Below are 25111 nucleotides of genomic sequence, written 5' to 3'. Positions count from 1 at the left end.
ACGTCACTCTGACGTCATTTCCGGCCAACCTATCATAGCCTTTGGAAAAAATTTTGGTCACAATGTGTAAAATTGATGTCCGGGAGGGTACTGAAAGTTTGGTGACGATCGGCGCAGCGGTTCTGGAGATATATCAAAAAGTCTGGAGGGGGGGCAAAAAATAGCCCCCCCCCCCCCACCAGGGCGCGGGTTAAACCGGTAAATGCACCTGCGACACCGGCATACGTAGAAGTGCATCGTCGGAGTATAAATGCGCTGTCGACTGTTTTGTGCGCCGTCCTTGGTTTCTTTTTTAGAGACGCCCCAGGACCTCAACAGGAGCTTTTACTCACTTGAGAATTTTGTGCTTAGTTTTTAAGCTTAGTCGCTTAACGTTTACTTTACAGTTACGTAATATCGGTTTTCAAATTGCTTTCAAATTTCTCAATTTAAATGATTGTAAAAGGTGTTTTTATAATCTATTGTGTCGAATCATGAAATGCTGTCTCTCGTTTTCGCTCCGTGGGCTAGCTCAGTCGGAGTCAGAGCCGCATAGAGGAAGTGTTCCATCCCCCCACCGCCACCGCCACCGGTCGACAGGTAGCCATAATCACTTCCCGGCGAGCTGGTGTTCTTTTCCAGCTGTGCTCATCGCTCACAGTCCTGACTTCTATACATGCCGCCGCCGCCCTTTTTGTTCCCCGACTACGTCGCTGGCTCCATTAGAGCATAATGGCGCCGGACGACCTTCGGTGTCACCTACCTCAGCGTGACGTGCGATCTTACTCGAACATTCTGACACAATGAGTTTCACAGGCTGTCGGCGAAGTATTTCTGTCCGCATTGTGAATCTCTCGGAAAAGGAAGCCGGGACGCGGAGTTTCTTTTTGACGATCATTTGGGATGGATTTAGTGCTAGTTCTTTGGAGATCATTTGAATATAACCGAAATAGTTGCTTATCACCGGTCACTTATGATAATCAGTAGAGTCACGCTGACGATTGATCATGTTTTAGCATAGGCTCATTCTTCGTGGCCTAAGCGGTACCTGCTGTTACTAAGCAGCACCGATAGCTTATTTCTTGTTGTCCGAAATAAAAATCACAAATATTCATGCATCGATAGTGCAGTTATTAACTGAGTAAAGTTATTGACAACGACTTGACGCTATCGTAGCCAGGACTTTGCTCAGGGTGGGGCCGCAGGTCGCGGCCTAGTGTCGTACCCCCTCCAAAAAGGAAAACTCCTCGGATTTGACCCACTTTTTTGGGGTGTGGTGCAGCTGTTATTTATTACATTTTTTATTAAATTTTATTTTATTTTTCGCCTTCAGGGGGGTGGGGAGCATGGCCCCGTGCCTCCCCCCTTGGCTACGTCCCTGCATAGGCGGCGGAACAGGGAGGGCACCGGGGCACCGTGCCCCCTTTGATTTTGGCATTTTAACATTAGCCCTATGGGCATTGCATGGAAAGAATGAGACCAAGAGTCGGCAGTGCCCCCCCCCTTAATTGAAGGTGTTCCGCCGCTACTGCGTCCCTGTACCTACCTCATTCTGCTGAGGACACCAGCGGCGTTTAACGTCATCGGTAGAATACATAGCTGGTCATTTACGACAGTGGAGTGCCGTCGCAGGCCTTTGGCACTTCAGATCAGATAAGATTCCGATCTTATTTACAGTCAACGATCCTATGCATCAAGGCCGCCGGCTGTGGGCAATGAAAGGTAACCGAATCTGCACAACGCGCTAGCAATGTGCCGTCTGTTGTTACTGTTGGCGCACGTGTTTAGTTACGCGTGGCCCACATGAGTGCGGCGGCGGATTGCAATTTGCAACCCCCGAACGCCTACATCCGGCGCAGCGGCAGCTGTGTCCGTACGGAAAAAGTCAGCCGGTGAAACCTGAAATGGAGAGTCGCATGTCGTGGAAGCAGTGCCGGTCCGCCCACCTTTCATTGAATTGGTCCCAGCAATGCCTAAATACCAATAACCTTGACGGACTCCCCATCATATAACGATCACCAATAAGTACTTATCAATTCTGCAGCGTCAGGCACTGCCGCTCTTTCACACGGGAGCCTAATGACGGTAGCACTCGCGGCGTACACCTCGGTTCGTTTCTTGTGACAGCATTCAAACCATAAAATACGCATTATCCATTGTTCCTCCCCGAGAGCGGCAGAATTGCCTTGTCTTTTGCCAGTGTGATCTGACAGCTAACCAGAGGCGGTGCGGATGCTACGCAGTCCCCACGTCAGCAGATTACAAAGTCAACCGGGAATGGGATGTGTCTCCTCTACTGTCGTTCCATCCAAGTTCCACCCACAGACGGAACCACGGTACGTGTTCGCGGTTACACCGGAGCCGCTCTGTGGGTTTCGGCTAAAGCGGTGCGGTTTCCGGTAGACTATGGCGCTAAACTCACGTGCTGCTGCGGCGGGTTAGCCGTGGAATGTGACGTCAGAGCAGTGGTGGGATCTATTCACCCGTCATGGCCATATTCCTCCAGCCGAGGGTTACCGTTTGTTACAGGAATTTGTGACCGTGTTACGTGCTGCCGAGTAGGCGCTGGTAATCAAAAGCTCCATGTATCAGGGGAACGCAAACCATTCGTAGATAGATCGCAGATAGTTAGGTACCTACTGTTATTCAAGGATATTCAATCTGCCAAGACCTCTGGAAATTAGAATGACAATGTTTTCTTATCCAAGAAATGTTCTTTATGAGGTGGCGCGGCCACCACGATCAATAGTGATTAGGTATCTGTATCAAATAAAAAAGAACCCATTTGCTGCGGTCATCGTTAAAAACACACAAAAGAGACAGCATTGCAAATAAAACCAATTGGCTGCATCAAAGAACCGGTCCACTTTTGTCTGGGCTAAAGATAACATACATTCTGCTAATGGAAAACAAGGCCGTAACTTTACAATGCTGCTCTATCGCAAAACCAATAAACCTTTTGTCTGGTGACAGCTTGTATCTCGGCTGACACGAAACCACGAGATCACGAGGAATCATTCGTGATGTGTCTGCTCGTTTCCGATTTATTGCATGTCAAAGATTTGTGACGAGTCTTCACAGCACGTAAACGTAAATCAAATAATTCGCTTCAAAGTCGGGAATGGTTTTCTTTCATCCAGTCAATCAACAAAAATGGGTGACGCCATCGACTGTGTTTGCGGCTACTGGAATGCCGCTCGTTCTGTTTGGTCATGCCACAGCTCGGGTTATACCTAGCTGTCAAGGCGGCATGCAGAGGACAGAGTATGGTAAGGCTGCATTTAGATCAGCATAGTGCATAAGTGCATCTGCATGCCATAAGCTTGCATCAGTGGCACCGAGATTCTATTTTTCACTCTCTTCCTAATTAAATTAGATCGATCTGCCGTGCGTCGTCATGACCAGCATCCCAATTTTTAAGCATTCTATTCAGATTTACAAACCAACCTAAAGCAAAAACCAGTTATTTATGCGGCCCACAAATCACTCACGTCACCTTCCCAGGCGCTATAGGTATAGGGTCGCCTTCATTTTGCCGACTTCTGTTCCCCATTTGTCGAGCCGTCGGCCGGTGTCCTTTTAGGGTCGATCTGCTTCCCCGTCGCGCGGCCGACATGCACCTCCTGTCGACCTGGGCCGCTGGTGGGGCGACACGATCGTCTGGGCAGCGGCCTCGCTATGGTTGGCTTTCTGTGCCCCTATCTGACAGCCGCTCTCGGCTGAGCGGGCCCCATCCAGCGGCCGTCCCAATAAGGCACCCCGGCGTCTCGGCTCAGGGGTCCGAGAGGCGACCGGCCCGGTCCGGACGGCTTGTCGGATCGTTGGGACGATCATCCGCCGCCGCTGGCGTTAGCAGGAACTCGCTGCCGCCACTATCACCATTCACCAGCACGGGCTCCGTCTGCCGCATGCACTCCAAAACGGTTTCCGAGTGTATATACGCAACGCTCAGCCGTGTGGTGTCTGGACGCTGCCTGGAAAGTGCCCATCATCAGTGCAAACTTGTCTCGTTGACGTTGCACGCAACTTTCCACGTGCGGTATCTCAACTAGCCAGTAGAATTGCCTTTCGACATGGACACGTTTACCGAAGCTCTCACTTTGCCGTCTAAGCACTGGCGATTCTCGTAAGGCTCATGCTGCAGCGGTCGCCCTATCTGGCCAGATAACTGTCAGTAATTGCAGCAGGATTGCTGGCGCGTGCGGCTCCATGGCGACCGCTCGCCACGCGCCGGTCTGGCGTGGCTGGCATGCGGCCTGCGCCACCAGGGCACCATCCGAGACACGAGGCGGCGGATTCCCGGCGTCCTTTGGGCATGAGGTCACGGACTTCAGAGCCGGCCGGTCGTGTAACCCGAGCGGTTCTGTTCTCTAGTTTGGGCGAGCAGAACACCCTCCGACGGTTGGTTTCGGACGAACGCGGTCTGTGTGTTGTGCAAGGCTTGACAGATGTGGAGCAGGGTGGGGATAAATCTCTGCGGTGGACACGGTGAAACATGGTGTCCGTGAGACACGTCATAAGTGATTTATGCGTCCATCCGCTGCTTATTGTATTGAATTTATTCTATTGGGTCGCCCCATAGTCAGCGTTATTTATCATGTGATCTCAAAGCCTGGGGATGTTGGCTGAAATCTGAATTGAGGTACCGTACTGGCTTGGCCGGGACGTGTGAGCATATGCATGACGTTGAGGGCTGCCCACCCTGGCGAGTCGCATTACTATGCATTCATTCCGAGATATTTGAGAGGCGACATGGGCCGAAACCTGTTTCGACATTTACATTTAGCGTCTGCTCAGACCTTGTCATTTCCGCTCCTGCCGTATGGAATAACCGTCTGTCTGTCCGTCTGTCTGTCTGTCTGTCTGACCCTGTCTGGTTGGCTGTCTGTCTGACTAGCTGGCTGTCGACTGTCTGCCTATTTCACTTAGGTAGGGGAGAGTGGGGTAAGATGCCCAGGGTGGGAAAGACGCCCCACCCCCTCTAGCGGCGAAACAAAGAATCGAACCTGGAAATTAATGTTCTTAGCGTAAAGCGGAAGCCTGCCTTGTTAACTGCACAAAAATTTGCGAAGCTCAGTTGGGCAACGGCTGGCTGGTGATTGCATGTTTTTTATTTGCTGCTTTCAAAAAATATTTTGGTGTCAAAACATTGTAAATATCAAAGAAGGTAGATAATTTTTGAGTCCCTTGCTATAGTCGTGATACATTAACATGCGTGTACTGTGTCCCGAACAGCTTGTTTCAGGGTGTAGTTTTATGGCTAACAGATTGTACTGATTTAATGTTGCTTCGGTACCTTGGGGTAAGATGCCCCCTGTCCTGATGGGGAAAGACGCCCCCCTAAATCCGTAGGCTGTCCTTCAAGCAGCCCGTCAAATCATTTATTACATACTTGTGATGAGAGACAAAAGCCGATCTGGGACTATTGAGAGTCCAGTACGGTCGGGTGCTCCCCATGCCGGTCTCTCGGCACACACAGCGACTTTTTGGGCGGCATCTGACTCTGAGAGCCCTCACGACGGCCTCTGTTGGCCCCATTATTGGCTCCAGGGCCCCTCACGACATCCTTTGAGGGTGCTTTGAGGGCTCCCACGTTGGCTCCACGGGCTGCGCTGACATCTGAGGTCCCCACGATGGGCTCGAGGGCCCTCAAGCATCATGAAGACCTATAAGGGCCCCACAGTGGTCTCCGAACGCCACCACGGAGGCTTGTTTGGCCGCGCTGGACTATGATGGCCCTAACGATGACCTCTGAAGCCCCTTACGACTACTTTTGAGGGCCCTTACGATGACGTTTGGTGTCTACTGCAGTCTCGAAGGGACTACTGATTCGTTCAGGCGATTCACGTGCCCATTTATGCCACTTATAGTGCAGGGGGCATCTTCCCCAACGCCAGGGGGCGTCTTTCCCACCCTGTGGGGTAAGATGCCCCCTTTCACTTCTTCAGAAAAATGCTTAATAGCAAAAAAAGTTATCATATTTCAGGCACGGAAGTGTGATATTTTTGGAGAAAAATGATGTCGGCTTCCGTTGAAACTCCAAGTTTTTGCTTTCCGATCGTCATTTTCGAATAATACATGATATAGTAAAACCCTGGGCATCTTTCCCCACTCTCCCCTACTGATTGATGACTGAGTATCGATGAACCGTTACTTCCCGATCATTTCGTTCGGTTTTGGTTTTCTTTCCGTCCCTTTACGACCCTATGTTAGACCAACCACCCACTTCAATCTTTCCCAGCTTTTCTCAATACGCAAAAGGCTTGTGTCAACGCTTCGAACACTTGAAACTGATGGCCCTTTCACGACATAGGTCATCGAGGGGAAGACGGCACTCGGCCGGAGTTCCTGCAATCCCACCGTCGAGTACCTACCCGAACACCCTGCGTTGCTGAGTGCCGAGCCGACCCCCTTCCCATCCCCCCCCCCCGAGACGCGTGCCGAGCGGTCCCGCTGTGATACTTGGCACGCATGCATTCCTCGCATTGCCCGCCACCTGTTCCGGCTAACCCGACCGCAAAGGCGACGGTAGACCGCGTCTGGTGGTTGGTCAGGGGGGGGGAGTCGAGGGTCGAGGGGGGTTGCAGGGATCGAGCATGGCATGACACGGGGCAACAGCTGTCCCAGACGAACAGCTATGTCTCCGTGACGTATGGTGGCGGCGGCTGTGGCAGCGGTGGGACTGGTGTGTCAGCCACCACCCCGCCCCGCCCCTCCCCGTCTAGCCGCCCCGCCCCGCCCGGGCTCAGTGTCACTATCCTCACAACTCACGTCTGTCATGAGCCTGCGGTGGCAGCCACCAGTGACACGTGAGGGGAGAGCTATACCCGGCTCTGCAGCGAGGATGGCGGGGCATGCGGCTGCTTGGATGCCGGGGTGTTGGACGTCACAAATGTGCATGGAGTTGAGACATTAGGTTGAGCGGTTTTCAGTTTTGTTTTCCAATTCGGGAGTTAGCTATAAGGCTGGTTATTTATTTAGAGTCTGTCAACCTTGCAAAAGCAGCAAGCATCCGTTGCAACAAAATGAACAGGATGTTCTTGTCGTTCATCACTCAGTTCATTAATTTTTATTGAAAGAATCGTATTAGGCATGTCCGATTCCTGAAAACTCAGAGTCCAGGGAGTCTCACTGATTGAAGTCCGAGGAAATGTGCTATAGCTGATGAGAACCCACGTTGTGGGCAAGTGCCGACATTCTTGCACGAAAGCGAACCAAATACTTGACATATAACATTAACATGACCACAAAAATGGCGCCAGACACGCTCTTTCGGTCGAGTCTCTCTCAATTAACGAAAGTAGCGATCACACATCTTGATGCAATCTCGCACGCGACCTGTGCGTTAGTGTACCGTCATGGTCGCATGCCTGGCCCATGCAATACAATGGAATCCGCTGAATTGTGACGTATCATTGCCAGCTCCATGAATCGCAGCGATTGGCATGCGCAAACTCAGCGCGAATAGGCCACATAATGCTCGTGCAAGAGCGTCTCGATGCGAAGCTCGCGAGACAACAGTGATTACGTGGCTGTTTGGTAGGCAAAGCCGGTTCTGGTGGCGATGTCATTTATCCGTCTAGGGGTTGCGGTTAAAACCAGTAGTCCGCAAACTTCAGTAAATCATCGGATAGAATAAATCACAAGAGAGGGGATCGTTCCTCCTCCGGTAAAAGGATCGTTGGTTCTGCGCCGAGCGAATCGGGCGTTCGAGGGTGAATCTTTCGTTCTCCGGGCGAGCAAATCGCTCGTTCCTCGAGAAGCAAATCGCCCGTTCTGCGCGAAGGGAATCGCTCATTTTCCACCCAGTGCTAGGCAGTCCGCCACAGTGTTCTTTCGTGGGGCAGCCCGGGCCTCCTTCCAGACACCCAGTGCATGTTTACCGAGCGCTGCGGCCGCCAGCGGGCGACCCTTGATCACAGCTGGAGCATGACGGCTCGACGGTGCTCATTAGTGATCAACTGATCTCCGATCACACCCGGCTGATCAAGTGAGTGATCTGGAGATCACACCAGACCGGACCCCCACGGCGTTACCTTCACCTCCTCAGCCAGCTGCCTGGGTGATGACGTGTTCCAGAAATTATCAGGCCAGATCCCAGGAGACGAGTTTTCTGTCAGCGGTCGGACTTCTTGCAATGCTTGTCGTGCAAAACGAAGCTACGGTGAAGCATCTCGTTCACCATCCTTCATTTTCGGACCACTCATCACGGCGCGTCTGTGTTGCATGCCATGTTGATGGCCTTGCCACCGTACAGCAAGGCGTGAGCATCTCGTGCCGTGGCGTGGCGTGGCGTGCGGAGACGTGCCGTGCCGTGCAAACGACGTGCTCTAGGCGGGTGGCCGACGTCCTCTAAACGACATTTCGTTGATGTTTTCTGAACCATCTCGGCGCGTTTGTCGGCCGTTTGTGAGGAGCAGGCGAGGCCGGTACGGCCGGCTGCCCCGTTCGTGACACGATGAGGTAGTCGGAAGGCGTGGGCGGCGGGTAGACGTGAGACGCGCTGCAAACCGTTTGAGAAAGCAGCTCGCGAGGTGGCGGCCCGCCGGAGGGAAGTTGTCGGCTCATTCTGTAAACTGGGCGGTCTCAAGGCCGCACTCTGCCGACACAATGTTCGCACTGTGAGACCGGCGGTTCGCCTGTTACCGGCTCGACGGCATGTTGCTGGCTGGGGTACGTCTGCAGTTCATCGCTAAATAGGCATTGGTTTGTTTTCGTTGAGATGTGGGTGTCTGGCGTTCGGGTTGGGCGAGGGGTTGAAGCCCAAACAATGGCCAGGGTAGTGTCCAATCCGTGTTTAGCATCGCTGCTGTGTGTGCTAATGAATTGAACCATATGCATAGGGACGCTAGTACGGATAATTACGTTCCATTGGCGTAGATTTCGCAGTTTTGTTGACATTGTTCCCTCTTGATGCATGCTTCGCAAAGAAAAGCAGCGTCATGCTTGTAGCGTATGGGGGGGTTCTACATACCATGCACCACAGAATAACTGGATTTTCTTGGAGGAAGCTGATGCAATATTAATGAGTAGGCACTTCAGTTATTGGTAGAACCCGATGACCCATTGCCAGCGCAAACAGCCCAGGAACCATTCCTTGTGGACATGACGGGCCGAGGCGACCGTGTTTAGCTGCAGTCGACTGTTTATTTCATTTGCAACGAGCTCTTACTGGACAATGCACCGGGTTTCCCCGGTGATGGCTAACGATGTAAAGGATGCACTTCAGTTGCGCAGTTGGAGCGTGCTGTTTATTGCGGCTGATTAGTTGTAACTCGCGGACATGTAGGACAGGGCACTGGTCGCCGTACGAATGAATCACCCCGCGAAAGCTCGACAAGTGAGCGCCGAAGGACTGGCATGACCCATTCTTTTCGCGCTGTTTGAGCGGGTCTACAAACTCTGGTGCTTTGCTGACAACACTTATTTGTCACTTTCATAAAGCTCTCCAATATTTCAGTCTGCACCTCTTTCATGCTTCCTCATTCGTCTGACATCTTCCCTTCATCTCTGGCTGACCTGCAGTAGCCAGTATGATCAATACTCCTGTGTCCAGTATGTCACATTTGCCTTTCAATTTCTCTCATCTTTTCATCTGCGGCTGCCTGCAGTGACTGACGCTCCAGTCTGTCACATCTGCCTAACATCCTCTGTCGTCCCGTAACTATAACCACCGCGCCAGGCCGGTCTGTCACCTCTCGGACGCGGCTCAGCTCGGCTCGGCGGATGACGGCGCCGCCATCTGATGACGCCCTCTGCGATGACGTCCGATAGGGAGACGCCCTGTTGTGACCGGCCGACCACGCGGTGCGGGCGCTGCGCCCAGCTCACCGTTGTTTGCCCTCGCTGTCGAAGAAAAACCGACCGGCCGGCGGGCGCCCCGCCCGCGCCGATCCTTTGTGAGAGCCCGGCTGGCGTGAGATGCTCGGCATGACAGTGCGGACAGGCGAGGCGTGAGGCTGGTCAGTGAGTCGCAGGACGGCGGCCAACGGCGCCGGCCAGTCATCGGGAGGCGGGCCGAGTGTCCTGTCACCCCAGGCTCCCCGCTAGACTGGTGCGAGGGACTGGATACATTTCCGTCACCCTGTAGGTCGAGTCTGGCCGCTAGGCTGGTGCGAGCTAGCCGACCGAGCGCCCAGCCTCTCACGGCCGGAGATGTATGGCCCGCGTGCCTTATGATACCGATCTGTTGGCCTTCTCAGAGGACGGGATTCTCCCGAACCTCCTCAGATGGTTTCACCGTAAGCGGGGACGATCAAGGACCACTCTCGACTCGTACGGATGAGATGACCGATAGCCTGATGGCCGATGGGCCATCAGTTATCGCCGGTTCCATAAGAGCTGCTGGGATTAACACCATTCCGGTCGCTTTCTCCGTCTATGGTACACAGCGTGGTTATCACACGGCTATTTGATATTTCTATATCTGTCGAAATCATTCAGTCCAGTCTCATCTGTGTAATGGTGAGGACATGCCGCGTTGAACGATTCAAGCCCAGCAGATACATTCGGGTATAACTTCGTTTATGTTGCCTCGGCCGAAGACGGCCGAAGCCTTCAGAGATGCTGCATTCGTCTCGTGTTTGATTCTGCGCCATATTCAAATAAAGTGGATTTTTTTTGTCTTTTAAAAATGTTTTTTTTTTCGTTTATTTCAGAGATAGATAAAAAAGAAAGAAATGGGCATGGGATATAGGATGCATGGACATAGGCATTCATTGTTCATCGAAATTTTTATTTGACGAATTGCTCTTCATATATTATGTAGTTAGGCTAGTTACATGTATCTCGGTGGTTACTTTGAGCCAAAAAGTAAGTGTGTATGCAGGTGTCTTCAAGATTGCTGCATGTTTAAGAGATTCTTTCATTCAATACTTAAATAATTTTATTTGAAAACGCTGATGACGTTTGTTTATGGTTTGACATGAGAGCAATGCACCAAAGTAATCTAATTTATTGCTTTTGAAACATGTTTATGGTTTATATATCTAATTAGTTCGCAGAAGATGCCAACCAAGAATGTTTTGATTATCGCCTAATTCTCTAAGCTCTGTGTTCTATGAAGTCTGGAACTTGGTCGATGTAATAATGTTGTATAGCTACCGACGAACTTATCACATACACCGCCGCCACAGTGCAGCTGGATGAAATCACGAAGGTGATGGCGGGTCTCATAATGAGGCTGATTTGCTTATTTAAACAGCCTTTATAGTTAATCATTTTTCTGCTACATATGTGTTACATTGCGGATTGTGGAGAGAGCCGTTTCGCACTTGTGAATGAAGCCCTTTTTAGATAATCTAATAGAACAAATAGTTAGAGATAGATAATTCTGCCCGCTGCGCTCTTCATCAATCGTATCGGCTGTTTGGGCCGGTGCACCTTTATGGATTGAGAAATGGGCCATGTCTGTTTCAGATAAACCGATAAAAAGAGAGAGATGATATGTGGGTAGCAGCTAGCAACACTCAGAACCGATAAAATATGTCGTGCTTTTCGAATTCTTGGAAACATGGTGTCTCATGCAGAGAGCGTCGGTTTTATTCATAGCTCGCTAACACTGCTGGCGTGGCAATCGTACTCACATTGATGTAACCACAACAGTTACAACACATCCATCTCGATACGGGCATCGTGATCATATGATCTTTTCCCGTATTCAGCGCCGTACAGTAGACCATACACCGTAAAATCACTTGTTATAACCCATTTATAGTCCAGTGACGCGCGATGCTGTCACTCTTCGTTCCGTTGGGGTCAAAAGGTTATACGCCTGAGAGATGTTTGCGTTTCTCCGAATAGCTAACTCAGCATCGACCTTAGCCGTAATGACTGTCTCACCCCTTGACTAACCCCACCATTGATGACGATATTGCAGCCATCACGTCGGTATGACGGTATGACGTATCCGTGAATCCCCGGTAGCCTATGGAATATTATTGCGCCACTGCTTATCACATCATCGCTCTTGATGTGATAGAACGAGTCTCTCAGCGCATTGCTAGGCGCTCATCACAAGCTACTGATATCACCCCGAGTGTGACCTCTGGTGACCTCACCACCTTCCTAGACGCGTGGGCTGCTCGACGACCGTCCGTATTGCATTACGGGCTCGTTAAATCCGCCGACCCCGAGACACGATCGTAAATTATCGTGTTGTGATTGTTTACCCATGCGGCGAGGGCGGCTTTCGTCGGGAAAATGCTGGGGCGCGCAGGCTACCAGACGATGTCGAAAATAATGTCAGGGAGGAGGCATGGGTGCAGGGTGACGGTGTAATGGTTTTCTTCATATTTTCATGGTAACGCGACTGCTTTTGCAATGAATCGTTTGCTTCAATGAAAATGTAATGATTGTAGCTGTCATGTGCATGTGAACATTAAGTTTTGACTGTGAACATATGTGGTACACGGTAAACTGCTCGGAAGTATCATCATCAGCTCAAAGAATGTTGCAGTTGATTTTTGCATGCTTCATTGACACATTCCTTGCTTTTCTATCGAATTCGTGTCGTTTAACTGCCTGTTCGTTTGCCCGATTGCATGCTTGGCCGAAGTTCTTTCATGGTCCGTGTCTAACCCCGATCACTCATGGTCGGTTCATTTTTCTGACTGTAATTTCATAAGAAATCAAATGTCAGACTGTTAGCTCAGCAGGATTCATGAAAGCCGTTGCGTTTTTACCGAACATCAGCATTTTTTTTGTATCCGTGCTTGCTGATTTCTTAGCTCCGTCTATGCATTGGGCCGCCCCGCAGAACTAGGTATATTAAGCTTTCCCCAGAACATGGCACTCATTAAATTATTTTGTGGTAGGATGATGCGTCACAGATACTTAATCCAATAGCCACATGCATATAGATTTCGGGACAGTTTACACAACATGAGAAGGTGACAAAACAGCAAATCAGCTGAGCTTCTTTCCCTTGAGACCACTTGAGCTATTCGAGATCGTCAAAGTTCATTAGATGGCGACTTGCAGGGGTGTCGTTTTCCGAAAATGATTGGTAGGGCCCAAAGGCGGCGGCCGGCCACATGTGGCGGGGCTTAAAAGGTAGGGTACCCCCAAATCTGCCTTTCTCATCGGATTTCGGCCACTTATTTTTTCGCCCTGGTCATTGACAAGACAAACCAAAATCTAAAAAAAAAATGGAAGTCTAGGTCCTCAACGAGCTCCATGCACAAAACGTGCAGTTAAATAGGCAGTTATAATAGTGTCGGAGGAATGCACGCCATTCTGAAAGAGGCCCACGCCGACTTAAAAGCACGGCTGTGCTGAAACGGGCCAGGGACGGCTTTGATGGCCCAAGCCGAATGAAAAAGACGGCTACGGGGCCAGGGACGGCTTTGAAGGCCCACGCCAATCGCAGGGTTCGACAACTAACGAGGTCTCGAAACACCACGATAGTTAGAAAGACCTGCTTGCCAAAATAAAAGGATGACGGTACAAGCCGGCATTCAGAAAGTTACATGCCCGACCATGAAGAAGCAGAGAGATACGTCATCGACTTATTAGACAAAAAAGTTCATTTATTCAAATAACCACCGCTAAGACAAACACATTTCGCGCAGCGCTTCGGCCTTCGGGAGAGCCCTCAAAGTCTCCATAATCAATTGGGTTTTGGACCCATCCCACGTCCAAGACGGCTGCTTTAGTCTCCCTGCAGTCAGCGAAGCTGCCACTGCTAATTTCCTTATGTTGGGGAAGAGGTGGCAACCAGAGGGTGCAGGGTTCGGAAAAAAGTGGATGCGACAACAACTCGAAGCCACATTTCATCACTTAACTTATCGTCACCCCGCGCAAGTACGCAGGTGCGTGGCCGTGGATCAGTTGCACACTTTATGTCAGCTTCCCTATAGCCTCTCCTCGATGTCTATCGAATGGACGCACATCATCAATTGTGCGCCCCTGTTTTAGAAAGTTGACAAGCAGAGCCCCGTCGGCATACCAAAATGTAACCACTATCACTTTGCCGACTAACTTCAACTCGTACCACTCATTTGGTGGCCGTTACTCGGTGTGCACTGTGCTTCCACTTGCGCAACTCGGCACGGTGTCCCTTAGTGTCAACGTGTGACGCCCACAATTCCTTTACGGTGACAAGTCAATGATATCTTCTAGATATTCGATAAGGGGCCAAACACCCCGCTAAGCCTCCTTTCGAGCTTGCCTTTTCTGTGCAGTGTCAGCAAACGGGGGATACATCTTGCAGAGATCTTAAACATAGCATGATAGATTCCAGTGGCGTAGCCAAGTGGGGGGGGGCACAGGGGGCGCGTGCCCCTCCCATCGGGTCCAGGGGGCCCTTCGGGTCCCTGCGGCGCCAATCGGCCGCTGAGGGTCCACGCTGGCCATATTTCGTCTCAAAGGGACCCCACAGGGCTCGTCAGAGCATCTCATGGGCCCCTAAGTGGCGTATTAAGATCTTCGTAAGTGCCCCACGCCGGCTTCTTAGAGCCCTTGTCACCAGTTAAGGCCCTAAGAGGCCGCCAAGGGCCCCTTACCAGCCTGCCCCTCACGGTCTCTGAGAATCTCTTGCTGGCCTCTGAGGGCCCATTGGTGGCCTTGGCTCTGAGGGCGCATTGGTGGCCTCGGCTCTGAGGGCCTATTGGTGGCCTCTGAGGGCCCTTACCGGCCTATTAGGAGCCGGCTCTACGAGCTGCATGCCCGCCTGTGATGGTCCAACACCAATTCTCTTAGGGCCCCAATAACTGTGAGGAGTGCCTCTGATAGCCCACACCGGCGTTTCTGAGAGCCCACGCCGGCGTTTCTGAGGCCCCTTCTCCCCCAGTTCTGAGGGTCTTCATCAGAGGCTCGTAAGGCCCTACACCAGCGACTCTGACGGCTCCACTGAGTCCACACTGGTGACTCTGAGGGTCCCAGTGGCGTCTGAGAATACTATTCCGGTCTAAAGGGACCCCTCGGCGCTCCTGAAGGCACCACCGACCTCTGAGGTCCCCTTGTCGTCCTATGAAGGGCCCGCACCAGCACTTAGCTCAGCAGCTCTAAGGGTCCCACGCATATCTGTGATGGCCATAAACCAGTGTATCTGAGGGCCCCGAAACGGCGCTTAAGAGGGCCCTCACCGGCGACTGTGCAGGTCCCACTCCGGCGCCTCTGAAAGCCCCACACATATGCATCTGCTGAACTCGTGGCCCAAAGAACGACTGCACCACCGCTGCCACCCTGTCCCTCTCGTGTGGTGAGCGGGACATTTAGGGTGCATCCAGTCACTCTGCCCGAGCTTCACTCGGCACTGCAGCGCTTGTCATCATCGAATGCGTGCGGTGAGGATGGGATCACAGTGAGCATGTTGCGACTAACCTTTCCGGTGATAGCTCCGCATTTGTTAAACGTGATAAATGCCTCAATCGTTACTGGAGAGCTCCCGAGCGAGTGGAAAGTCGCAACTGTGGTCCCAATCCACAAGGCGGGATGCACAAGTGATGTTAACAATTACAGGCCAGTGTCGATCATTTCTACTGTGGCGAAGCTCACTGAGAGAGTCGTTTGTGATCAACTATTGCATTACCTGTTGTCCCACGGTGTGCTGTGTGAGGAGCAGCACGGCTTTCGGCCGGGGAGGTCCACGGAGTCGGCGATGTTGGACGCAGTCAGCTACATCACTCGAGTCATAGACGAGGGTAAGATCGGTTGTCTGACAGCGATCGACACCTCCAAGGCTTTTGATAGCGTTCAGCATGGCCGGCTCCTGGACAAACTTGGCTGGTACGGCGTGGACACTCATTGGTTCAGTGACTGGCTCAGAGGCCGCCACCAGAGAGTACGCGGGGGATCTGCGGAGACCGCTCCAATAACGCATGGCGTGGTCCAAGGATCGATTTTGGGGCCAGTGCTGTTTTTGTTATTCACAAATGACCTGACCTCATTTTTAAGTGACACTAAGATGGTTTTATATGCTGATGACGTTCAATTCATTCACAGTGGTCACCCCAAGCATATTCATCAGTTGGAGCTTGAAATTGGACAAACGCTGAGCGACGCTCAGCGGTGGTTTACAGAAAATTCACTAAAAATTAATCCCAAAAAGACAGAGATCGTTCTATTCTCCACACGTCAAAGAAGAATAGGAAATGAGCTGAAAGTTTAATTTGGAGAAACAATGCTCCGCCCCACTTCAAACGCTAAAATTCTTGGGCTTATTTTGGATGAAAACCTCACGTTTGAAAAACATATTTCGAATATAGTAAAACGTTCTTATACTATTCTGATAGGTCTCTCCAAATTCTCCCGTCGGCTGCCACAGGAAGTCAAGAAATTGATTATTGAGGCCCTGGTGTTCCCACACATAATGTATTGCGCGACAGTGTGGGCAGCATGCAACGCTACACAGCGAAAACGCGTTAAAAAAAATAATTAATCATGGTGCACGAATAGTTAAATGCTGCCGACGTCATCAGCATATCACGCCTCACCTTACTGAACTTGAGTGGCCGAGAGTAGAGCGACTCATCACAGAACGTGACCTCGCCATGGTGCACCGCCTCCTCAACTCTGTCCATGCACCATCGCACTTGCGAGACCTGCTGCAGCGTCGCGATTGTGTAACCGAGAGGGAAACGCGAGGATCAATGGCGGGAATGCTGCAACTTCCGCGGGTCCGCACGGAGCTCGCCAGACGTTCTTTCGGGTTTCGGGCAACAGCGAGCTGGAACGAGACGCCGAACGAGGTTCGCCACGCCAGCACGGTCGTAGCGTTCCGCGCGGGGATGCGGAAATGTCGAGCTAGTCTTACCCAGATAGAATAGATCTCATCCGCCGCTTATTTTAAAATACGCTTGTAGGTAACTTGGATTTTAACAGCATCTCTTAGAAAATGAGTATAAATGGCTTATTCGTAGTATTTTAGTAGGTTTTTAGATCATTAGCCTTAAGGACAGTGCATATATGGAATGACTCTTGTGCTGAAAAGCCGTGTTTTAACGGATGCCATACGAATACATGATGATGATGATGATGATGATGATATTAGGTATGTACAAATATACAACTGTACATGTAGAATACATACGTTATACACGGTAGTGATATTGTAATGATGAGGTGTCCACATGTAAAAAAAAAAAATCTTTAAAAAACGTTTACATCCGTGGGTGGCACACCAGTACAGCTACTATTCCCTCACCTTTGAAGTTGGTATCGTTTTCCAGCGAGCGGCTGAGCTTGTCACCGGAATCACTCCCCTCTACCGAAGTCGTGTGGGCGGCTGGGACTCCAACTGGCGCTCCCACTGACGCTGCGGCTGGCGCTCCAACTGGCGCTCCGGCAGCGGCGGGGACAGAGGCGGCACTGGCGGCAGCGGGCGGCTGCGGAAGGTGGGGACTACCACACGGGTCGCTGCAAGACGAACGAGGGCCATCAGCGCGCCGGTCGGTGCCCGCGGCCCGGTACGGCGAGCGGCGCTGTCGCGGGGCGCCGCACGCACTCACGCGAGAGGAGGATGACCGGCCGGACAGGCGCGGGGAGGGGGAGGGAGATGGACAGGCGGCGGGAGTGGGACCGGAGGGACGGGACGGCGGGGGAACTAGACGGTCCGGGGAGGGGGCAGTCACCGGGGGAGTGGGGGACTCCACCAGCAGAGACACCATCTCAGGAGAGCGGACCAGCTGACCGGGATCGCAGGAGCCCTCGTCAGAGCTGACATCCCAGCGCGCTGTGGGCGACAAGGCCTTCGCAGCTACTGCAGGTAGGCCAGTCAGCGCAAGCAGCTGTTCAGAGGAGACACTGTGCAGTGAGGCCATCTCGGGCGCGCCCGGTAAATTCAGCGGATCGTCCTCAGCCAGGCCTAGCGTCACGTCAGATACGCTGTGGACTGATTGGAGCGAATCCAGCGAGGCCAGGGCCGCTAGTTCTGGGTCCTCAGACATCATAGAAGCCAGGGACGGGTCCGGAGCGAAGCCGGTGCGCGCACCAGCGCCGATCACCACCTCTGGCGCCGATACGACGTGTCGCATAACGCGGCGTGGAGGTGTCAGACGACCGAAAAGATCCCTCCGTCTCAGACAGTCGTCACCACCGCTCGACGTCGTCGACGCGGGCTCGTCCGGTGCCGGTGAGGCGAGGTCATCACAGCTGTCCAACTGAGAGACAACCTCCAAACTACCGGCAGCCGAGCCGGGCTGACTGTCGTCCGGACACCACATTATATCGCCGCTACTGTCCCGCTGAGGGAGCCGAGGGGCAGCGGGGGTGTTCTCGTCAGACAGCAGCGTTTGAACATCACCACTGCGACAAACGATCCCAGAATGCCGGAAGAGCTCACTGACGGTGGTTGGGAGAACCCCGCGGGTCGATCCGTTCCCACTGATGCTAGATGGGAGAGCCTCATGGGTCGAGTCGCCTGCTGGCGAGGCAACCATTGTCCCTGAGGACCGGTCACTGGCTGACTCGGGTTTGGACAAGGACGGTGAGAGGCCTCCCGAAGGAACTGGGGACGGATGAGGGGCGGGGCACGCGTCGCCGGACCGGTCATCCTCCGTGTTAGTTAAACGGGCCAGACTATCACCACTGTCAGGGTAAAGGGAGAAACTCACAGGCGCACAAACACCAGAACTCTCATCGTTAGAAAGACTATCCGAACTATCAGGGTACAGGGTGAACTTGACTGGGTATGGCACCGGGTTATCCAGGTTGTCTAGGTAGTCCTGTGAGAAACTCTCCAGATCTAGCACTGGCTCCTCGTTGTCATCGCATGCATTATCGGTGCTCAGGCTGGGATAGAGAGACGCTACCTCTACTAACATGTTCATGCTGGAAATATACACCACGTCATGCGCGCTGAGACTGTCCAGGGCCAGCTGGAGCGTGGAGTTGGGGATGTCGGTGCTGCGCCGCTCCGCCTCGTCGCCCGTCTCGCTGGCTGTGTCCTCCGAGGAGCTTATCACCATGACAGGCCGCTCGCGCTCGGCGTCACCACCGGCATCACCATTCTCAGCACCATTCTCAGCAACATCATCACCAGCGGCATCACCCTCAGCGTCACCAGTATCATCATCACCATCTTCAAATGTGTCTTCACCAGGCTCACTGGGATTCTCGCTGTCACCGTCATCGTCATCGTCTTCCACGGCGCTTCCAGCAGCCTCGCTCACCGAGTTTAGCGAGCCCAGTCGGCGCGGAGTGCCATCACAGGACGACGTCAGTCTCCGCCGACGGCCGGCGGGTCGCGATTTCTTCTCATACCTCGCAGCAGCCTCGATCACCGGCTGGAAGTTCGGTGTACTAAACGCCTCTCTACTGAGAGCTCGCGCGCCGGTGCGACGCGAGCCGCGACGTCGGAAGCTCAGTCTGTCTTTCACAAACTGGTGAGCGGCGGCTAGGATGCCTCGCGAGGCGGCCGGCGCCGGCGCGGCGAACGGTCGCGGTGAGGGCGGAGTCGCCGGCGGCTGCTCCTGTTCTGGAGTTGCCGGCATCAGCTGTACGGACGGCACGGGACGGAGGCCGGCGGACGCGGCGGTGGAGCCCTCGACCGCAGAGCTGCCGGATACCCAGGGAGGACACGGAGCCACTCAGCAGACACAGCCACAGAGAGACCCAGAGAAACTCGGCGACGGAGCAGGGGAAGCACCAGGCGCGAACGGAGCCGGCCAGCGAGCGACGCTAGCCGTGAGGGAGTGCGGGGACACTGACATCATGCAGCAGAGATATATAAAAATAATGTTGGAAACTGGATCCGATCGTGCCTGGTGACGTCCAGTGCTTCGCCGCGTGTTCCCAAAGCCAGCCCGTGAACCCCGAACTGCCCAGAGCGACAGCAGAAACAGTGCACACTGCACGCTATACAGTGCATTGAGCAAAGCGCCAACTCTAGCATAAAATTATGAGCCCCATAATAAAAGCACAGAGATGATCATATATGCATTCATGGCTTGGTGCCATTATAGACAACCCCAAATAGAGCAAAGACCCTGAGACGTGCAGAGCCAAAACAGACACATTCCAAGCAACAGAGTGAGATAAAGCCAGACATGAAAAAGCACCCCAAAGACAGGACAGAGGAATGCTAAAACCAAGCCCTAAGAAAACCAACATAAGAGGGGAACCCTTTATTGACACTGCCCAGTCACCAGGGCAGACTTAGGAAGTCTTCAAACTAAAATTCCGAGCCGCTAGCGTGGAATCCGTGATAAGGAAATTCTGGCAAATCGCTACGATACTAGCGAATCAACGGAACCTTACCTCAATGAATTCAAAGAAAGGATGATTCAGAAGGATAGGATATTGAGCTATGAATACAGTAACTACGATGTGGAAGCTACAATGCGATGGATATGATATTGGAAGCTGAAGTCAATAATATGATAATATGTCTAGGCTCACTAAGGCTAGTTAAGTACGTCTAGCTGCAATATCATATATCCTTCTTTTGACAGTTAAACAGTCCATCTAGTGCAGTCCAGGGAGCAGTGTGATAGGATCAGCTGGGAGAGTCAGCTCAGTCAGTCTGCCACCGACTGGGGCCTGCGGAGTGGACTGCAGAGTTGACTGCGGCCTGCGGAGTGGACTGCGGAGTTGACTACGGCCTGGTCTCACCTGTCCCGGTCACGGCCGCTGCCCGGCTGGCGACTGAGCGGACTGGGACTGCTGGGGCGCGCCTCAGTCCGCACCAGACTGACGGCTGTGCCGATCCCGCGCACCACGATACCCGTCTCACCCTCCAGATCAAAACACTGACGGTACCTGCTCGGAGGGGGGGGGGGGGGCATTAATAAAACACACGAGCCAATACCAATCTGCCGGTAACGACCAGATAGGCCCACTCTGCTGGTATACAACAGCCGGCAGCGGAAAAACACGTAAGCCAGAGTTCATGATTTCCTACCAAACCCACTCCATAATCATAACATTCTGGATCAATAGAGCTGCTAGGTATCCCTCATCATCAGCTTTGTAAATAAGACAAGATCTACTTGTTTTGTACGTCATTATTTCTAAACTCGTGAAAAGATAAGACCCACGAAGCGGTCGAAGCCCTCCTTTCGTAATTCACAAGCCCGAAACAGCAGCCTGCCCTTCACCCACCCAATGACGGCGTTTCCTCCAGCCTCGATGACATTCACTCCGATCCTGCGCTGCACCTCGCCCGAGAGTTTGGAGAAGAGCGTCTGTCGCGCCTCGTTGGACGCCCGGGGAGTGCGGATCTTGTCAATCCACTGGTACTCGGGGTCATCGTTCACCACCAGCTCGTGCACAAAGCCCAGCATGGCCTGCACGCAGTGGCCGGCAGGCACACACGGACCTGCAGGGGAAAGCACACGGAAGATGAACTTAAAAAGGCATCGTAAAATAGATCACGTGAGAACTATAGAGAAGACAATTAATAGGTAGCTAGTAATTCACTAGCAATGACAAGTATTTGCATCATTTGTGTTAGCGATACCTACCCTATTGGCACATACGCACTCAGCCCAATGAAAAACAACATCTCTGGGATGGTTTGAATACTTTGTGACGCAACCACCGGCAAAACCATGCGACTGTCGCGAGCGCTGGCAATGTCCTGTCGTTCCCGTGTCAGTAGAGCCAAGGGTGTGAGACGATAGGTCAACTTCAACCCGGGGCTGAACCAACCTCGGCCTTGGGCCGCTGCCAGGGACGGAACTACGATCACCAGCTCGGTGAAATATACATTCTACCGGTGATTGCTACTTAAATATGCTCGACGCAAAACGATGCATCGGACAAAGAACCGAAATTAAGATAGTTAGCAAAATTTGATGCATATTTTTAGCGCACATCTAGCTAGTTCCACTCTATCCTAAACAAACGCCATCAAGAAGAAGTTCGATGAAATCGACTTTCGTCGCGTCGCCAGGCAATCACCGTCCACTCACTGGAGAAGTACTGCACACCGCACGACGAGTGTCTGAACTTGTTGAAGTCGCTGAAGAGGTCCACCTTGACCATGACATTGACCTCTCCGCGGATCCCGTGCAGGGTATCGTAGATCGGAATCCAGCCAGAGATCACGGAAGGTCCACCTGTGGGCGAGGTTACTGTTAGAAGCGAACAATACAAAGATCGCATAATAAAAAGCGATGTGTGAGATGTGGCCGTACGCAACGGTGAACAAAACGTCAGGGGAACATAAACATTTATTGCTAATGGACATTGGACAAGTGCGTTGAAATCAGTAATGGATTAACGTCGAAGATATTGAATACTGTAACTGAAATACATGGCTGCAATCAATAATAGACACAACGCAAACGAACGGAATTTCCGACATTTAAATGCACAGAGCCCTAACGAGCTTTCGTAATGGCTCCATGTGTAAACCAGCAGCATTACCCAATAGGTATTTTGAACACGAATGCAGGGAGCGAGACAGAAAACAATACATTAATGGCATTTATATATGTAATTACAGTACAGTTTGGGGTAACATGAGTGGCATGAAAAACAACGGAAGGAAATAGATCATAGATCGGAAGGATACCGATTGGAAGGATGTTGGGGGATACCGACCTGCGGACCCGGCGGGTGCCGTGTCGGCGCGGCTGATGAGCTCGGGAGCCAGCAGCGGACTGAGACTCAGGTACACCTTGCCTATGGCGTCGTGGGCTGAGTACGTATCGTGGTCCATTACACGGATCTGAAGCGGTTCGTCCTGCAGCTCGGCATCGTCCTGCACCTACAGACACAAAGACAGACAGGTGCGGGGGAGGGATGAGTGAGTGGGAGTACTGAGAAGTATGGGTTAGCGGGTGTCAGAGAAGGAACGAGGACCCTGGGGTCAGCCAGTAATGGAATATCATCCGTCAGAGAGTTGTCCTGTGCCTAGAAACAGCCCGGCATGTCGGTGACGGCCGGGAGATGGGATATGAACCCCATGGAGTGGGGTTATTGATCGATGGGGCAGGAGCATTACAGCTAAAGTTAGTGGATGGGCGAGAGACTCAGCAGATCAATAGACATCATTGTATCTCCAGTTGTCCATGGAAAAGCGAGTAGGCTGTATAAGTTGCTCAGGAAACTTGGTATTCAACGAACAGACATTTTCCGTACAAGTGTAAGTAAAATTAACATGATAAGACATTCTTACTGCGTGAGCTGGCGATTTAAGAATGCCGACTGCTTATCAAACTTCCTCGAAAGCATAACACATAACATATCTAAACAGAAACAGATTAACTTACCGGGAAACTCACACCTCAACCGACACCAAGAGGCATAAGCACTAAGCAGTATGTATTTAACGTGTGCATGCGTTTGACACTGAGCAACTAGCCTCGGTTATCGCGGATGTTCTACGGATGTTTAATACAATACAATTCACACCATCAGCGCCACTATGACCTACCTCGAACCGAAACCAGTCCGAGTTCCACTGAGGGTTCAGCGACCGTCGGCACACGTCTGTCTTCTGCGTCACCGTGCCCAGCCGGATTTCGACGAACGCGTCGGTCGTGTCATTGGCTCGGTCCATGACCGGTAGGTTCCGTCCGGCCAGCACCCGTACCTTGACCTTGCCCGGCATGGTGGGTCTGCGGGCAGCTCCTCAGCTGGAGACTGCGAAGGGAGGGATGCTAAGAGACAGAGCAATGCTGAAAAGTGGTGATGTGAATTGTGAGAGGCTGAGGTTACAGAGCAGTCAGCAGGGCATTGATTATGCTTATGGAGATTTTACTTATAAATTTAGCTCAAACAGTTTAATGGGCAGATTGACAGCCAAAACCCACACTAAAGAAAGGCTGTGAGCAGCTATTTATGCACCTTAAACTTTGAACTCTACCTGTACTAGGGTTGGCACTTGGCTGTACACTAGGTCTACAAAATAAGTCCTCTCCGTATGCGGGCAGGTGGCGCCCGAGTAGCGCTCAGGCGCTAACTGCCCACTGGCGACCCTCATACGGCAGGGACTTATTTTGTAGACCTACTGTACTGATATTTACTAATGACATTATTTTATGAGCATTAAAAAAAGATTTTGCAGGTACCTATTGAGCATTCTTTGGTCTCTGTTTATTTTATCAGTAATCTGCTGATTTTACCGTATATGGAAAGTGTCCACCTATCTCCGGACCTCATTGGTGATAAGCATAGACCACCTGAGTATCACCAATGAGAAACAGAAAATTGCAGCATGCTGATAAAAGGAAATTGCTAGTGAACAGTCCTCAGGAAATTATTTACCGCGCAGCAATTCACAGACAATCACTAGGGAACAGTCAAGAGATGACTGATTTTCAGCAGTATTTTATCACTTCTTTTTATGATGCTTCAGCTTCTACACCTAATCAGTATGCAATGACTCTGCAGTTACTTAGTCATATTACACACCCAGACCGGAAAAAAATATGTACAGGTCTCGCAGGTTTTATCAGTAGGTTTTGCACCTAGAAAATTTAGTGTACTTCAGGCTATATCGTTGTCGTCTTAAGCTTTTACGTGTCGAAGATGCCATCAACTTGTTGGGTAATAAGCCAGCCATGATCATGTAAAATGGCTTCATCATAGATCAATTAGTTTCTGAGATATAACCGGAAATGTTAAAGTGCAAAACCTACCGCTTAATCTCGCAAGACCTGTACATGTTACCATTGACATATACAGCGACCGGCGGGCAGCGTAACAAGACGCATTGCTCCAAAATTTTGACGCAGCATTCTGCGTAACTGCGTCTGCCAAAATTTCGGTGCACAGGTGTATCAGTCTCTGAGGCATCCTGCGTAGTGTATGGATTTTTTCCAATCTGGTTACACACCACCTACACCGCATAGAGCAGTTTCGAGTCATGTAGAGCTGTAATAGCAGTCATACATCATGACCAAAAGTAGAAAGTACCTTCATGCAGTATGCTTGGAGCAGGGAACTGTCACAAATTCTGCAAAATGAAGAAAAGCAGTGGTAGAACAGCAATAACGTCCTGCCAAGTGCCAAGCCAAAGCCCATGCCCACATAACCTCACCTTACCTCCAGCAGAAACAAATGTCCAATTGTGATTGGATCTGGATATTACAGGATACCGATATCACAATAATTATGCCCAATGCTTTTACATATCATATCCTTGGCTACATATGATATTCTCCCCAAAACACCAAATATCTCTGAACATCGGACTCAAAGCGCTGGACTGTGAAGCAAGAGCAAAAGCAAAGCCAAGAGC

The 25111-nt window shown here is 51.6% G+C and overlaps 1 protein-coding gene across 1 annotated transcript; it reads right to left on the bottom strand.

Annotated features, from left to right (window-relative positions):
• Positions 1 to 1864: 1864 nt before the first annotated feature.
• On the bottom strand, positions 1865 to 25111 carry LOC122376786. Its single transcript, XM_043356732.1, has 8 exons — positions 24911 to 25111; positions 23303 to 23511; positions 22468 to 22633; positions 21834 to 21980; positions 21022 to 21238; positions 20533 to 20679; positions 17126 to 19476; positions 1865 to 1878 (listed from the first exon to the last, which is right to left on the bottom strand). The coding sequence occupies exons 2-8, from the start codon at positions 23477 to 23479 to the stop codon at positions 1865 to 1867; spliced, it is 3219 nt and encodes a 1072-aa protein (XP_043212667.1). The 5' UTR covers positions 23480 to 23511; positions 24911 to 25111.

This window comes from Amphibalanus amphitrite, unplaced genomic scaffold, assembly GCF_019059575.1.
Source record: "Amphibalanus amphitrite isolate SeventyFive unplaced genomic scaffold, NRLGWU_Aamphi_draft 002308F_arrow, whole genome shotgun sequence".
In the NCBI taxonomy this organism is placed as follows: Eukaryota; Metazoa; Arthropoda; class Thecostraca; order Balanomorpha; family Balanidae; genus Amphibalanus; species Amphibalanus amphitrite.
The sequence above is the reverse complement of the archived record's forward strand: the minus strand, read 5'-3'. Positions and strand labels throughout refer to the sequence as shown.

What these genes read in the sequence shown, in the direction of transcription:
- LOC122376786 (XM_043356732.1), bottom strand. Translation starts at nt 23,479, where the DNA reads ATGCCGGGCAAGGTCAAGGTACGGGTGCTGGCCGGACGGAACCTACCG. An exon ending in CGGACTGGTTTCGGTTCGAG is followed by an intron (nt 22,634 to 23,302) that starts GTAGGTCATAGT and finishes TTGTGTCTGTAG; the next exon opens with GTGCAGGACGATGCCGAGCT. An exon ending in GGAGGAAACGCCGTCATTGG is followed by an intron (nt 20,680 to 21,021) that starts GTGGGTGAAGGG and finishes CCCTCCGAGCAG; the next exon opens with GTACCGTCAGTGTTTTGATC.